The sequence below is a fragment of the Carlito syrichta genome, unplaced genomic scaffold (assembly GCF_000164805.1).
Source record: "Carlito syrichta isolate Samal-C Ts95f unplaced genomic scaffold, Tarsius_syrichta-2.0.1 Scaffold305654, whole genome shotgun sequence".
Taxonomy (NCBI): domain Eukaryota; kingdom Metazoa; phylum Chordata; class Mammalia; order Primates; family Tarsiidae; genus Carlito; species Carlito syrichta.
The window spans coordinates 1-17,774 of NW_007249750.1; the positions used below are offsets into that span (position 1 = coordinate 1).

Sequence of the window (17,774 nt, forward strand, 5' to 3'; positions counted from 1 at the left end):
GCCACTGCACTCCAGTCTGGGCGACAGAGTGAGACTCCAACTCAAAAAAAAAAAGTAAATCAGCTGGTATTTCCTTATAGTGATGATCTCCCTGAAGAGTATTTCACTTGGTATTGGGAAGTCCACTGCTTTCAGTGGCATTCAGAATATTACCCTAGTTTATTGGCTCCAATACTTCCTATTCCAGGAGACAATCATTTGTTCTGTTTAAAACTTTACGTCTCATTCCAGTTGGGGTATTCTGCCAACCCATGTTTAGATAATTGGTATTTCACCTTATTATTACCTACTATAATTAAGTACTTCCCCAATAGGAGGGGGTGTAGTTTTCATTTTCTGAGAGAACTCTCATGCAGGCTGGTGTGTTTTGCTGAGAGTTGGGAGGGGGCAGGAAACCAAACATGCAAACCTGTTGATCCCGTGGGGTGGTAAGAGATATACTCTGTCATGCCACCTGCTCCCTTTGTGGTTCTAAGTGGTATTTTTTTTCCATTTTCCCTTTTAAAAATTGTAAGAACAATCTATCAGCCACCAAAAAAATTTTGAAAAAATAAACTTGCAGTAATTTCACTACTCTGTATAATTATGTTTCTTTTTCTTTTAATCTTGGTTCAAATGTATGCTTAGTTTTGCATTGTTATCATTATTGCCTGACAGCATTTTTTGTATCAATCTTTTAAAACTTAACATTATAAGTAATTTTCCATGTTGCTCTGTGGATTTCATAATTAGAATTTTTAATGGCTGCATAATAGTCCATCAAGTATTTAACCATTCCCTGGTCTTGGATATTTAGACACTCAGGATCTTTTTTTTCTTTTGAGTTGGAGTCTCACTCTGTCGCCCAGACTGGAGTGCAGTGGCATGATCATGGCTCACAGCAGCCTTGACCTTCCGGGCTCAGGCAATCCTTCCATCTCAGCATCTCAAGTAGTTGGAACTACAGGCATGCACCACCATGCCTGGTTAATTTTTTTATTTTTTGTAAAGACAAGTGTATGCTATGTTACCCAACCTGGTCTCAAACTCCTGGGCTCAAGCAATCCACCTGCCTTGGCCTCCCAAAGCACTGGGATTATAGGTGTGAGTCACTGTACCTGGCCCTGTTTAGATTCCTTTTGTGTGTATAGTCTCTCTTTTGTGCTATTTTAATAATACTGTAGCATACAATTTTGCATGTAGCTTTTGGGAATTTTTGTTCTTAGGATACACTTCTGGAAGTGGAGTTCTGTGTAGATACCATATTGCTTTCTCACAGAGTTGTGTCAATCTGATCCAGAAAGGTTTTCAGCATGAACATGATATAAGACATGTGTGAACCAGTAAGGCCTTGGGATGCTGCAGCAGCTGCAGGATTTAAAGCTGCACAAGGGAGATGGTGAGATTTTTCTTCTCCCTCCAGCAGGGTTGAGCCAGCTAGTTTTATGTTTCATTGTTAAGTGTGATTTTATAATTTCCTAATGTAAGGTCTCTCTCTAGGGCTTTAGGTTTCCTCTGTTGCAATAATTCTGCAGCTCTCTTTCCCCAGGAAACAGGTACATTAAGTTCAAATAGAATTATTATCCTATTCTTTGTGTATTAAGTCAAAATAGAATTTAGGCTTCCCTAAAACTGTCACCTGGTCAATTTGATAACCATGTTGCAAGTCTTTCTGCTCCTCAGGTTTAATGGTCCATTCACCAACTAATAATAATTTTAGGGTGAAAATCAAGGAATCAAATGTGTCTGCTGAATAGAGAAAAAAAATTCCTAAGGGATCATGTAATTTTCTAGAGTTTATTCATGAGACAGCAGAAATCCTGACAATTGCAAATCATTTTGGATTTGTTTTAATTCATGTAACAAAAAGCCCCAAAGTTATATGAAGTTAGTGGGTGATTACTAACAGTAAATTAGCAGAGGAAGTTATGACTAAGTCTCATGTATGAATCAGAAGTTATCTAAAGGAAAAAAGTGTTGAATCTTTTTTTATTTTTTTAAATTTCAGAAATATTTATTTTTTAAAGATGTGGGGTACAATTCAGGGTTAGGTATACAAATGTTCATTATGCAGGTATCCTTGTTGATGAGGTGTGAGAATCTTTTTATTTTACTTTTTTAACACTGAGTGGTTGGCTTTTTGTGAGCACACATGATCAAGGAATAATGATGTTCCCTGAGAAACTGAGGGAGTATAGTAGGGTGTACCCTCTTTTTGGCTATGCAATCAGCCAGGAATTTCCAGATATTGAGACCTGCCAGGCAGGCTTGTCACTACATATAACTGCTCTATCTACTTCTCCCCCCACCTCTCCAGCACTGTAGAAACCTGTTGGGGTAAAACTCAGGTGTGTGATTTCCTATCATAGTGTGTGAGGTTCCACATGGGTGTGCTAGCTGCATGTGTGCATTCAGTGGATGAATATGCAATGAAGATGTGCAGAATGGAGTCCTGTGGGACCCTGTGGTCACTGATTCTGTTCTCTGTTTCTGTTATAGTCCTTGCCAGCATCCAGCCATGGGGGATATGAAAACCCCAGATTTTGATGACCTTCTGGCTGCCTTTGACATCCCAGACCCTACCAGCCTCGACGCCAAGGAGGCCATCCAGACACCCAGTGAGGAGAATGAGAGTCCTCTCAAGCCTTCAGGCATGTGTATGGATGAAAGTGTGTCCTTGTCTCACTCAGGATCAGCCCCAGATGTGCCGGCCGTGAGTGTCATTGTCAAGAACACCAGTCGCCAGGAGTCATTTGAAGCAGAGAAAGATCACATTGCTCCCAGCCTCCTGCACAATGGATTCCGGGGCTCAGACCTGCCTCCAGATCCGCACAACTGTGGAAAATTCGATTCCACTTTCATGAATGGGGACAGTGCCAGGAGTTTCCCTGGCAAGCTGGAGCCTCCCAAGTCAGAGCCATTACCCACCTTCAACCAGTTCAGTCCAATCTCCAGCCCAGAACCTGATGATCCCATCAAAGACAACGGGTTTGGGATAAAGCCCAAGCACTCTGATAGTTATTTCCCACCCCCTCCTGGGACCGTAGGGGGCCCAGTCCTGGAGGCTCTGACTAAGTTTCCGGTCCCAGAGCTGCATATGTTTGATCACTTCTGTAAGAAAGAACCCAAGCCAGAACCAGAACCCCTGCCCTTGGGGAGCCAGCAGGAACACGAGCAAGGTGGGCAAAAGGCAGTGGAACCTCACAAAGAGCTGGATGCCAGCCGATTCTTTGGAGAAGCTTTGGAGTTCAATAGCCACCCTAGCAACAGTATCGGAGAGGCCAAGGGGCTGGCCCGGGAGCTTGGTCCCTACTCATCCGTCCCCCCTAGGCAGCGTCTTAAACCAGCTCATTCCAAGCTGTCCTCTTGTGTAGCAGCCTTGGTGGCCCTGCAGGCCAAAAGAGTGGCCAGTGTCACTAAAGAGGATCAACCTGGTCACATGAAGGATCCCTCAGGGCCCACTAAAGAGAGTTCTAAAGGCAGCCCCAAAATGCCCAAGTCACCAAAGAGTCCCCGGAGCCCTCTGGAGGCCACTAGAAAAAGCATCAAGCCATCGGACAGCCCTCGGAGCATCTGCAGTGACAGCAGCAGCAAAGGCTCCCCTTCTGTGGCTGCCAGCTCCCCACCAGCAATTCCCAAAGTCAGAATCAAAACCATTAAGACATCATCAGGGGAAATCAAACGGACCGTCACAAGGATCCTGCCAGATCCCGACGATCTAAGTAAGTCTCCTGTTGGGTCACCTCTCGGGAGCGCCATTGCCGAGGTCCCAAGCGAGGTGCCAGGGGACGAGGTGCCGGTGGAAGAGCACTTTCCTGAGTCAGGCACAAATTCAGGGAGCCCCCAGGGTGACAGGAAAGGGGACGAGAGCGTGGCAAAGTCCAGTGACTCTTCGTCTCCCTGCTGCAGCTCTGGGCCCCGGGTCCCAAAGGGGGCTGCCCTGGGCTCACAAATGGGCAAGAAGCAACAGAGCACAGCATTGCAGGCATCCACCCTGGCCCCTGCCAACCTCCTGCCCAAAGCCGTGCACCTGGCCAACCTGAACCTCGTCCCCCACAGCGTTGCCGCTTCAGTGACGGCCAAGTCCTCAGCGCAGCGACGGAGCCAGCCACAGCTTACACAGATGTCAGTGCCCCTGGTCCACCAGGTGAAAAAGGCTGCCCCACTGATTGTGGAGGTCTTCAACAAGGTCCTCCACAGCTCCAACCCCGTGCCCCTCTATGCGCCAAATCTCAGCCCACCTGCAGACAGCAGGATCCACGTGCCGGCCAGTGGGTACTGCTGCCTGGAGTGTGGAGACGCGTTTGCCTTAGAGAAGAGCCTGAGCCAGCATTATGGCCGGCGGAGTGTCCACATTGAGGTGCTGTGCACTCTGTGCTCCAAGACACTGCTCTTCTTCAACAAGTGCAGCCTGCTCCGGCACGCCCGCGACCACAAGAGCAAGGGGCTCGTCATGCAGTGTTCCCAGCTGCTCGTAAAGCCCATCTCTGCGGACCAAATGTTTGTGTCGGCCCCTGTGAACTCCACGGCACCAGCAGCTCCGGCCCCCTCATCCTCTCCCAAACATGGTCTCACTTCAGGCAGTTCCAGCTCCCCTCTTCCAGCCTTGCCTCTCTACCCAGACCCTGTGAGGCTCATCCGGTACGCGATCAAGTGTCTTGAATGTCACAAGCAGATGCGGGACTTCACGGTCCTGGCTGCACATTTCCAGAGGACGACAGAGGAGACCGAGGGACTGGTAAGCAGATCCCGACTGTGATGGGTGTTGGGCCCAGGGTCACATCAGTTCCACAATCAGGCACAGAGAGAAAAACTCATTTCTGTGGGGGCATTGGTGGAATCCTTATGAGTCTTAGAAGAGGTCATCTTACTTGATGGTTAGTGACCTGCCTGAATATCTAGTGCTCGATGTTTACTGGGATAGGGGCCCTGTCCATAACTGAGAAGAGCCCCTGAAGATCTGACGAGTGTACTTATGGACATGCCCCATTTCCACTCCACTCCCACTCCAGTGGGCTGCCAGGGCTCATCATCAGGCCTGAGTGGGTCTTTACTGGATGATTCCCCTCTGGTCTCTGGCAGGTGTTATCACGTTCTTAGCATGAGCTCAGGGAATTTGGGGCAGAGGTAGGAGTCACTGCCCCTGCACCTCAGTCTGTTCTTCTAAAAACTGTGCCTTGAATGAGTTGTTCTGCCTGCAGCAGACACAGCTGTTTTTGTAGAGTCCCTTTGGGGAAACTGAAGTAGGGTCAGTGGCAGGCCTGAGGTAGATGGAAGAAGAGAGGATGAACATGCAGGACCTGTGGCTGAGGCTTTTGGGGCCTCCTTTCAACTGTATTTTTACTACAAGAAAACAACTGTGCTTATCTGCTTGTTCTGATTCTTGCTTATAGTTGATGAGATCTGGCTTTTTTTTTTTAATGGCATTCTGTGCTGAGAATACCCTTTAACACCCTGTGTGTCGGTGGCCATCTGTGTCACGTATTAGCAGGTTCCACAAAGAAGGCCTCCAGATATGCCTCCAGAAGGAGATTCTCTTCATGACCTGCCAAGCCCATCTCTCTCCATGCTTCCCTCAGCCAGGACTTCAGAGGCCTGGGAGGAAAGCAAAACAGCCATTTTTACTTCAGCTCGGCCAGGAGCCTGTGCATGTGTTGGTAGCTTTGCCCATGTTCTCTAAATGCCCACTGTGCATGAGGGCTGTGTTCTGAACTGGAAATGACAGCAGAAGGGAGATGCACCTTCCTCAGGAGCTCATAGTGGCTTAGCAAGGGCAGGGATCATCATCCAAACAGCTATTGTGTATGGCAGACTGAGATTGGGGCTAAAACAGTGTTATAAACCTAGTTGCTCAGACTAGGGACTGATTCATGGTGATTCCATCATAAGAAAGGTGGAACATTTCAATTGGGCCTGCAAGGATGAGTTTGGAGAAGCGAGAGAGGCAAGGATGTCTCAGGTATAGGGAGCAAAAGTCTGTGAGAGTGCAGAGTGGGTTTGAGGAGCAGGGGTGTTGGGTGTGGGCTGGCCTTGGGAGTTTTGGGGTAGAAGCTGGAGATTGACTGTGGTGTGCTTGGGGGGCTTCTGCAGAGGACCCAGACCCCCAAAGGGGCCAGGAGGTGCTGTAGGGTCATTTTGTGGCCTCCTCTTCACCCTCTCTCTGTTTCAGTTTGCATTTTCTCTCCATGAGTCAGATAGAGTGTGCTCATGCTGGGCCCCTTCCCCAGGGGCTTCAGTGTTCTTGCTGTACCAGCATAGTTGAGTTGAGCCAGTGTTTCTCTGAGTCATATGATGAAGATCCTTGGCAGTGGAGGTCTGATGCCTGAACCTGTGGGTTTTTTTCACACTGCTCCTTGTTCATCTTCTAAAATCTGAGTAGGCAGAGCCCTGGGTGTCGGATTCCAGACAGGCATGGCACCCTTCCACTCCTGCATCTCCTCTGTGTCATTCTCACCTATTGGGAGCTGGAGAAGAGCACCCCCCTGACAGGAAGGGAAGCATGCCCAGGAAGGCCTTCAGACCTGTCTCCACCTAGCTTGACTGCCTTACACAATCTCATGGTACTAAATCTGACCTGAGTCTCAGGGAAAAGGTAAAGTTGAGCTCTGGTATCAAAAACTAGTCCTGAGGCTGCTAGGCTTGGATTTCCACATGACAAGCCACACGTCCATGGCCAGGGGTGTATGGGTGGGTTGGGCTGCACCAAGTACGAACTGCAGGGATGATGTAGGTTTGGGCTCTCTGTCTTCTCCCTGGGAGTCTGTACCAGAATGGAGTATGCCTCCCTCTGCAGTGACTGAGGGCGTCTTTGTACCCTTCCCCTTGCATTCCAAGCAACGGTGTTCAGGCAGGATGTCAGCACAGAGGGGCTATTTTTCTTGTTTTTAGCATTTTTATTTAAATATATTGTCATTATTATATCTAACAAAATTAACAACAGTTCCTTAATATTACCTAACATAAGTCCATATTCATTTTTCCAGTTTTTTCAAAAAATGTCTTTTTGCAATCAGGGATCAAGCATGAGTCATACATTACATTTGTTCATGTTTCTTTCTTTTTTTAAAATTTATAATATTTTACTTCTATTTTTATTTTTTTGAGTTGGAGTCTCACTCTGTTACCCAGACTGGAGTGCAGTGGCACGCTCATGACCACCATAGCCTTGACCCGCTGGGCTCAGGTAATCCTTCTGTCTCAGCCTTCCAAGTAACTGGAACCACCAGTATGTGCCACCATGTCCAGCTAATTTTTTCATTTCTTGTAGAGATGAAGTCTCACCATGTTGCCCAGGCTGGGTCTTGAACCCATGTGCTCAGACAGTCCTCTCTCCTCTGCCCCCAAAATGCTGGGATTACAGGCGTGAGCCATGTTTCTTAAATGGCTTAATCTAGAACAGTACCTCTTCCCACTCCACCCCACTGGACCCCCTTTTTTCATGCCATTGATCTACTGAAGAATCTGGTTCATGCGTGTGTCTTGAGAATTTTGAGGACAATTCTATGTTTGACTGATTGCTTCCTGATTTTTTCAGGACAATTCTGACTTTCACTGATTACTTCTTTTTCCTCTATATCCCATATTTTTTCTGTACAGAAGTTAGCAATAAAGACTTGATTAGATTCAGGTTCTGTTTTGTCAGAGGTGTAAGTAGGGGGTACTGCGTTCTTTCTGTTTCAATTTGTACTTCAGGAGGTACACAGTGCCTGATTGTCTCACTTTTAATGATGCTGAACTTGATCAGTAAATTTAGATGGTGATATTCTGATCCCTTCATTATAAAGTTTTCTACCTTTTCTCTAATGATTTTCGTATCCATCAATAATCACTGCTTAAATCTAATTTTGTTGAGTTCCAAAGGAACTCCAAAATAACTTCTTTTTTTTTTTTTTTCTCACTTATTGGCTAGAATTCTGTATAAAATATTTTTTCCACTTCCATGAGGGCTATTTGGTTACTTTGAAACACAGTAATGCTGGGCATGGTGGCTCAAGCCTGTAATCTCAGCACTTTGGGAGGCTGAGGTGGGAAGATTGCCAGAGCCCAGGGGTTTGAGACCAGCCTGGGCAACATGATGAGACCTATTCTCTACAATAAATCAAAAAATTAGACAGATGTGGTAGCAGGTACTTGTAGTTCCATCTACTTGGAAGACTGAGGCAGAAGGATCACCTGAGCCCAGTAGATCGAGGTTGCGGTGCCCGTGAGCGTGCTTCTGCACTCCAGTCTGGGTGACATAGTGAGACTCTGACTCAAAGAAACTTATTTTATATTTATGTTGGAAAATGGAATGAGTAGTTTGTTTATAAAAATGAGCAGTTTTCAGAGTAGTGAACTGATGCCCTGCAATCTCAAGTGGTACTCTAAGAGTCCGTCTTCTATTTTTTTAATTGTGGCAAAATATACATAACATGAAGTTTCCCATCTTAATAACTTTTAAGCATACAGTTCAGTTGTGTTAATGTTAAATATATCCACATTGTCATGCAGCCAATCTCCAGAACTCTTTTCATCTTGCAAAACTGAAATTCTGTACCCATTAAAAAATAACTCCTCATTTCTCCTTCCTCCCTGCTCCCCCCAACCCCTGGCAACCACCATCATATTTCTGTCGCATGAGCTTTGACTACTCAAGTTACCTCATACAAGTGGAATCATATAGTTTTTGGTTTTTTGTGGCTGGTTTATTTCACTTAGCATGTCCTTAACGTTCATCCAATGTTTAGTATGTGTGAGAATTTCCTCTTTTATTAAGACTGAATAACATTCCATTGTGTGTGTGTGTGTATATATATATATATATATATATATATATATATATATATATACACCACATTTTGTTTATCCTTTTATCTGTTGATGGACACTTGGGTTGTTTCCAAGTTTTAGCCGTTGTGAATAATGTTGCTATGAACATGGGTATACAAATATCTCTTTGAAACTTTGCTTTTAGTTAGTTTGGGTGTACACCCAGAAGTGTCATTGCTGGATTGTATAGTACTTCTATGTTTAGTTTTTTGAGGTACCACTATACTGTTTTCCACAGCAGCTACACCATGTTACATTTCCACCAACAGTGTACAAGAACTCCATTTTTCCCACATCCTCATCCTTGCCAACACTTATTACCATCTGGTTTTTCAAAAATAATAGCCATCCTAATGAGTATGCGGTGATTTCTATTATTTTTAGTTTTATTATCATAATGCACTCATTGATTTTCATCTATGCAGTATATTTATGTGTTCAGTCATTCTTTTTGATGCTTACATTATCCCATCTGTGGTCAATGGGAACCCCTTTAAGCTGGCTTCTATGCCTCTCTAAGTAACTCCTCTGGCCCCAGGTCAGTAGGCCCCTCAGTGAGTAGGGCAGGTGTCCTGTTTTTACTAAGAAGCTGTGACAGGCCTCTCCAGGGTGCAGGTACTAGCTCAGTCTCTTGCCTTGCCCTTCTAGAATGTCTGAGCTCTGCCCATTAGAGCTTCATTGAGTCTAGCTGGAGGACTCGTACCTCCTCTGGTTTTCTCCTAGGGCTGGGAACAAAGAATCTGCTACCTAATTTGTTCTTGTCTGTGGGTGTATTTGCTTAGTTTTGGCTCAGGGCACCCTCCAGAATGGGCAGAGAGGACTGGGGCAATGAAACTGACAAGACCACTCAAGCCAGTCTGTATCAAGAGCCTGCTGAGTACTATTCATGGCAGGCTCAGGTCTGCTTTGAACGTCAGTGAACCACCTGACTAGGGGTGCTGAGCAGGTCTCCACCAGGCCATTTTGGGGGGTGAATGGCAAGAACTGCCTCTGCTGAGCTGAGACAGAGACGCTGATGCATCTGGCAGTACACTGAGGTCCTAGAATTCAAGAAGTGCCTTTGGCTTTCACAAAGAAAAACCTGGTCCTCTGCTAAGCCAGAGGAAAGAAATACAATCCTAGAAGTAAAACTAATCTTTAGGAAAATAGGGTCAGGTTTGTTTCTGATTATTAAATGCCACATTATCCCATCTGTGGTCAGTGGGAACCCGTTTAAGCTGGCTTCTATGCTTCTCTAAGCAACTCCTCTGGCCTCAGGTGGCAGGCAAAGATTGTGTGGGTGTCAGTATCAACACCTTTAATAAGGTGTGGGGGTGTCACAAGTGCCCTAGGAGAGTTGAAAGAGAAAGTGGTTGGGGGAAGGGGCTACTCTGACCCATGTCCTGGAAAGCCAGTTGCTCCTATTGGAGAGCCACGGGTCTGCAGCCCCTGCGTGATCTGCTTTCTTGGTGTTCTTTCCTAGACTTGCCAGGTATGCCAGATGCTGCTGCCCAACCAGTGCAGTTTCTGTGCCCACCAGCGGATTCATGCACACAAGTCCCCCTACTGCTGCCCGGAGTGTGGGGTCCTCTGTCGCTCTGCCTACTTCCAGACCCACGTAAAGGAGAATTGCCTGCACTATGCCCGCAAGGTGGGCTACAGGTGGGTGCTGCCTGGCTTGCTGTCCTGGTATTGCCCAGTGGCCTGTCCTTTTCCTAGGCCAGAACTCATTTCAGGTAGTTTTGTTCTTAAGAGGCCTGGGTTCCAGCCTAACAGGACAAGAGCATTTGTTGGTGTGTGGATAGACATTTTTATTTTGTGGAGGACAGGAAGAGCAAAGGAGAGAAGAACAAGGAGTTTTTAAAACTTATTTTAAAAAATAGCTCTGAAGGGGGAAAGTTTTAGTGAGATTAGGATACACATAATACATTGTCTATTAGGTTTTTAAAGTATGTAAATTTAATTTGCTTACAAAGTTATCTTGTTTGGCATGTTATATTTAAGGTACTGTTTCAATAATAAATTTACTAATTGCAGTACTTTGAAATGTTCTCAGGTTTTAACAAGTGGGACTGCAAGATACCAAACTTAAAGGGCTTTAAGTATCTTCATTTTTGTCAGTTCGTTCTTGTGAGTGTGTGAGAAATAGGCAAAACCTGAGAATATTTCAAAGTTGAGGATAGAGAAAAGGATCACCTCATAGTTAAACCAATTCTTATTTTAAACAGAATCGCCTCCATTGTGTCAAACGTGCATAAGCAAGAAGTCATTTTTAGGAAAGGATCAAAGTAGGGGAGAAAACTCCCTCTAGAGGTCATTGCTTTAGGCTGACCCAGTTAGGTGTCCTTCACTGTTCTACTACTTTATCATTCTCACTTCTGAAAGTTAATTTTGACCAAGTTTAGTGCAGTATTCTGCTCTTTGGCGTTAAGACTTTTTTTTTGTTTTAGTTCATTTGTCTTTTGTGTGTGTACTTCTTGTCTTTAGCATTGTGCTAGATGGTCAGATTACAAAGATGATTAAGACACAGCCCTGTCCCTCAAGGGGGCTTCAGTCTGGTAGGTTACAAATGTATGAACAAAGGTAATAATATAACCCAGCATGGTAAGTCCCACATAGCGAAATGACTAGGAAAGATTCCTAAAGGAGATATTGAGAGGTTTTCAGGCAGAAGAAAGGGGGAGATCATGTCTGGCACAGGTCCAAGCAGGGATCCCAGCATACATAAAAGGGATGATAGGAATGATAAGTAGTTGTATAGAGGAGTGTCAGAGTTAACTGGGAGAGTGGTGAGAGATGAGGCTAGGAAATTGGCAGAGGCCAGACCTGCAAGAAAGACCATGATTCCTTGGCAGATATTTGGGCTTTATCTAATGGATGGTGAGGAGCTACAGAAAGATGTATAGCAGGCGGGTGATCCAGCTAGTCTGTGTTTTCGAAAGACCACTCTGGGAGGCTGACACATGTATTAGTGAGGGGAGAGATTACGGACTGCTTGAGTGGCAGGTGTGATTGTCCAGATGAGACGCTGAGAGCTTCAGCCAAGGCATGACCATGGAAATGGAGAGAAGGTAGATTTGAGAGGGGTTTAGGAAGCTGAAGCACTAGGATTTGATGTATATGGGAGCGGGGGGGAAGGGTTTGCAGTGACTCCTAGGTTTTGGTCTTGGTGAAAACATTTAAAAATGTGGACTGATTTCTTTCTCTCTCTTTTTTTTTTTTGAGTTGGAATCTTACCCTGTCACCCAGGCTGGAGTGCAGTGGCATACCCACTCCAGTGTCAACCTGCTGGGCTCTGGTGATCCTCCTGCCTCCGCCTTCCAAGTAGCCAGAATTACAGGCACGCTCTACCATACCCGGCTAATTTTTTATTTTTGATTGTAGAGACGATGTCTTGCCAAGTTGCCCAGCTGGTCTCGAACCTGTGGGCCCCAGCAATCCACTCATCTTGGCCTCCCAAAGTGCTGGAATTACAGGCTTAGCCACCAAGCCCGGCCTAGATTGATTTCTATTACATGTTATAGAGGTTAGTGAATCTAAAGTCCATGAGAAATGAGACAAACCAGAGATAGGATTATACAAAGCCCTCATTGCCATGGTGCAGGAGAGCTTTGCTTGGCAGTAGCCCAAGCTATATTCTAAACCAAACACCTGAATGTGTGTTTTTACAGTATCCTATAACATTTAAAAATACCTTGTCTAACTTTGACTAAGTGTATGTTGCCTGATCTGAGAGAAAATTCAGTCCAATAGCAACACAATCAACACCTACATATTTTATATTTTATTTTTGAGTTGGAGTCTTACTCTGTCACCCAGGCTAGAGTGCAGTGGCACCATCACAGCTCACAGCAGCCTTGATCTTCTGGGCTCAGGCAATTCTGCCTCAGCCTCTCAAGTAGCTAATTTTTTTACTTTGTAGAGACACAGTCTTACTATTTTGTCTAGGCTGGATGCAAACTCCTGGGCTCAGAAATCCTCCCACCTCGGCCTCCCAAAGTGCTAGGATTACAGATGTGAGCCACCAAACCTGGCCAGATATTCATCTTTGAATCTTGAATCCAAGACATTTTCAATTGCACAAATGGGTTAATACCTTTTTTTTCTTTTTGAGTCAAAATCTCTGTCTTCCAGACTGGACTGCAGTGGCACACTCATGGCTACTTCAGCCTCAATCTGCTGGGCTCAGCGATCCTTCCACCTCAGCTTTCCAAGAAGCTGGAACTATAGGCATGTGCCACCATGGCTGGCTAATTTTTTTTTTTAATTGTGGAGATGAGGTCTCACCAAGTTGCTCAGGCTGGTCTCGAACCCCAGGGCTCAAGCATTCCTCTCGCCTCCACCTTCCAGAGTGCTGGGATTATAGGCATGAGCCAATATTCCCAGCCCTAGTTTTGTTTTTTAATTAAATATTTTATTTTACTTTCTTATGTAAGAGTAAAAAGAAACGTAGTGCCTCAAAAGCAGTTCAGTTTATCAAACCTTTTTGTAAGGACTGCCAGACAAAAATGTATTGTGATTCAGTTATAAGGATTACTGAAGATAATGACGTTAAAATTTTCTGTAATCTATAGTTGAAGTCAGAAGACATACACACTGATACATTAGTGTCTTATTGTATTTTTGTTGTGATGTCATTTGCATACCATATAATTCACCCTATATTTGTAGAGTTGTATAGTCACTACAATTTTAGAACATTTTTACTGTCCAAAAAAAAAAACCCCTGCTTACCCGTTATTCTATCCCCCCAGCCCTAGGCAACCACTAATTTACTTTCCAACTCCTAGCTTGAGCTTTTCTGGATATTTCATATAAATGATATTATATAATATGTGGTCTTTGCCTAATGTTTTCAAGGTTCGTCCATGTTGTAGCATATATCAGTATTTCATTGCTTTTTATGGCTGAATGATATTCCATTGTGTGAATATTCCATGTTTTATTTATCCCTTCATCAGCTAATGGACAGTTGGGTTTGTTCTACCTCTTGGTTATCATGATAATGCTGTTGTTGAACATTTATGGACAAGTTTATAATGTGGACATATGTTTTCAGTTCTTTTGGAATGTATAACATTTTAAGAGATGTTATATAGGTATTACTTTTTGAAGTTGAATTGAATTACAGTAGCAGTGTGTAATATGACATTCACTCAACTATGCTTCTGCCATTTTCTTTTCTTTTTTTTTTTTTTTTTTAGTTGAAGTCTCACTCTGTTGCCCAGGCTGGAGGGCAGTGGCACACTCACAGCCACCCCAGCATTGACCTGCTGGGCTCTGGTGATCCTTCCACCTCAGCCTTCCAAGTAACCAGAACTATAGGTGTGCCCTACCATGCCTGGCTAATTTTTTATTTATTGAAGCTACATGAGGTCTCACCAAGTTGCCTGGGCTGGTCTCGAACCTGCGGACTCCAGCAATCCACTCACTTCGGCCTCCCAGAGTGCTGGGATTAGAGGCTGAGCCACTGAATCCTGCCTCTGCCATTTTCTTTGATTGTCCTGCCTGTTGCATGGTGATGCTAGCATTCATTTGAATAATGCCATCCTTTGAGTGAAGGCCATACTTAAAGTGTGTATACATTTTTTTGGCACCCCTGTATATCTAGGAGTAGAGTAGCTAGATCCAATAGTAACTATATGTTTAACTTTTTGAGGAACTGTCACTGTTTTCCAAAGTGACTGCCCCGTTTTTTACCTTCTTACTAGCAATGTATGAAGGTTTTGATTTCTCTACATCCTTGCTGATATTTGTTATTGTCTTTTTTATTGTAACCATCTTTGTGGGTGTGAAGTGGTATCTTATTTCCCTGATGGTTAATGGTGCTGAGCTTGTGCTTATTGACCATTTGTATATCTTCTTTGGAGAAATATCTATTTGGATCTTTTGCCTACTTTAAAATTGAGTTATTGGACATCTTATTATTGAGTTGTATGAGTTCTTTATGTATTCTGAATACAAATCCCCTGTCAGAGATATGATTTGTAAATATTTTCTCCCATTCCATTGGTGTTCATGTTTTTTTAATAAACTCTCAAAATAGATCTATGTTCCATTTTATTGAGCTCAACTACAGAGTTTTACATCATCATCATCATCATCATTATTATTTTGAGTTTGGGTCTCTGTCGTCCAGGTTGGAGTGCAAGTGCACTGCAGCCTTGACCTCCTGAGCTTAGATGATCCTTCTACCTCAACCTCCCAAGTAGCTAGTACTAAAGGCATGTGCCACCATGCCCAGCTAATGACTTTATTTTATATTTTAGAGACAAGGTCATGCTATGTTGCCTAGGCTGATCTTGAACTCCTGGGCTCAAGCAGTCCTCCTGCCTCAGCCTCCGAAAATGCTGGGATTACAGAAGTGAGCCACCACGTCTGGCCCACAATATTATTTTATGTTTTGTATTGTTTTTGCTTTTTCTTGAAGACAATGTAAAAAGCCCACACATTTTTATATACATCATTTTTATGTGTTTTATGTAAAATGTATACATACATTATGCATATATATTTTAGAATTTTATAAATTATTCTGCTTTTTGCTGATAACTTGGGAAGTGGCCAAGGAAGCAAGTTTAGAGTGTTTACATAATGTTATTTTCTTATTTATGATTGTTAGCAAAGTTAAATATTTTATGCTCTTTATTATCTCTTCTAAAGCTTTACATATTTCACAGCATGTGATTCTGTAATTGTCCTTTTTCTCTTAAGAAATGTGGTCAAGGGGGCCAGGCTCGGTGGCTCAGCCTGTAATCCCAGCACTTTGGGAGGCCGAGGTAAGTGGATTGTCTGAGCCCGCGGGTTCGAGACCCGCCTGGGAAACTTGGTGAGACCTCATCTCTACAATAAATCAAAAATTAGCTGGGTGTGGTAGTGCGCGCCTGTAGTTCTGGCTACTCGGAAGGCTGAGGCGGAAGGATCGCCGGAGCCCAGCAGGTCAAGGCGGCAGTGGCCAGGAGAGGCCACTGCACTCCAGTCTGGGTGACAGAGTGAGACTCCAACTCAAACAAAATAAAACAAAACAAAACAAAAAAACAAGAAATGTGGTCAAGGGTTGTGTCATGTGGTTGGAGTTCCTTTCTGCACACCTTCTTGTAAATTTGCAAACACTGCTAGATTCAGTCCTTCACTGAGGCTGCTTTGCATGTATTCTTTTACCCCTTTATTTTCAGACTTTCAGTGAGTTTCCCAAAGAATATCTACAGGATACATAGAATGAATTTTCAGTGGCGTTTGAGAAGAGCATATTTCTGTTGTTTCTGCAAGAGTTTGGACAGATGACAGAAATAAAGCCACTTAGGACCAGAAATAAAGCCACTGTACATGTGCCAGGTATACCTGGCTGCTTTGGATGAATTTGGAAATATGTACATTTTCTTTTCTCATAATACTTTGTGGTATGAAAGTACTTCTCTATGCTAGAAGTTGGTTTCACTATTTAGCAGAAGAGAAAATAAAATATAATTAAGCAGTTTGTATAGAAACCCTAATTTAAAGCACATACACATTTAGTAATGAACGCTCTGTGGAGTTAATTGCAAACAGCTTTCTGGTTCTATGGGCTGCTTCTCATTGCTAATTAAATTTGCAAAGGTGATTCTCTCCCCTTCCCCCACAATGTACACATAAAAGGAAAAAAAAGGATTAGCCAGGATTCTGTGGTGATTTATATGGGTTGTGAAAATGGGCTAAGGTAGTAAAATGAAGGGTAACATTCAGGAGTCAAAGAATTCATAAATGAAGGCATGACCTTTATTTTATTGACGCCACAGCCTCTGTCTAGTGCTTATCGGGATGTCAAAGTTACAGGGGCAGGCAGTACTGCAGCAAAAGGAAGAAAACAGGAACTCGGAGCCTTCACAGATGCAGGCTGGCAGGAGAAAGGCCTTATCTTTCCCTGCTACTGGAAAAAGGACAGACAGTATTTGCAGACAGATATTTTGAAGTTCAAACAAGAATTCCTTATGGTCTCAATTTCAGGAAAATAGTTTAAGACAGTTCTTTATCTTATCTATTAATACATTGTAAAAATATATATCCACCAAACAAAACTTAGAAAATACAAATCTGTAGGGAGAAAAAGAAATGAAAAGTTATTCATAGTCCTACCAAGGAGACACACAATAGTTTAGGTACTGTCCAGAACAGTACCAGCATATGTGGCTATTGCGTGCTTGAAATGTGGCCATTGTGACTGAGGAACTGAAATTTTTGTTTTTATTATTATTATTATTATTTTGAGTCAGGAGTCTTACTCTGTCACCCAGCTGGAGTAGAATGGCATGATCAACCACTTACCACAGTCTTGACTTCCTGGGCTCAGGTGATCCTCCCACCCTAGCCTCCCAAGTAGCTGAGATACTACCATACCTGGCTAATTTTTTTTTTGTAGAGATAAAGTTTTGCTATGTTGCCCAGGCTGATCTCAAACTCCCAGGCTCAAGCAAACCTCCTGCCTCAGTCTCTCGAAGTGTTGGGATTATGGGCATGAGCCACTAAACTTTTTATTTTATTCATTTAAATTTAAAAAGCCGCCAGACGTGTTGGCTCACGCCTATAATCCCAGCACTTTGGGAAGTTGAGGTGAGAGGATTGCTAGAGCCCACAGGTTTGAGAGCAGCTTGGGCAACTAGGTGAGACCTCATCTCTACAATAAATCAAAAAATTAGCTGAGTGTGGTGGCACATGCCTGTAGTTCCAGCTACTTGGAAGGCTGAGGCAGAAGGAACACCTGAGCTCAGCAGGTCCAGGCTGCAGTGGCCATGAGTGTGCCACTGCACTCCAGCCTGGGTGACAGAGTGAGATTCCAACTCATAAATCAATCAATCAATCAATCAATCAATCAATAAGGCGCATGGACATTGAACACTTTCACCGTCACAGAAAGTTCCACTAGACAGTACTACTCTAGAGTATTTCCTCCTGGACTTTAAGTGTTGTTTATCTTTTTTTTTTTTGAGTCTCACTCTGTCACCCAGACTGGAGTGCAGTGGCCGCTCCCGGCC

At 43.8% G+C, this 17,774-nt stretch overlaps 1 protein-coding gene across 1 annotated transcript in view; it reads left to right on the forward strand.

Moving 5' to 3' along the window:
• The first annotated feature begins 2,482 nt into the window (after positions 1-2,482).
• The window catches only part of ZNF592 (zinc finger protein 592), a 20,997-nt gene continuing 5,705 nt past the window's right edge, over positions 2,483-17,774 (forward strand). The window contains exons 1-2 of the mRNA XM_008062086.1: positions 2,483-4,717; positions 10,250-10,428. Of these exons, the coding sequence (XP_008060277.1) occupies positions 2,498-4,717; positions 10,250-10,428 (2,399 nt within the window). The 5' untranslated portion in view covers positions 2,483-2,497. The remainder of the gene's footprint in view (positions 4,718-10,249; positions 10,429-17,774) is intronic.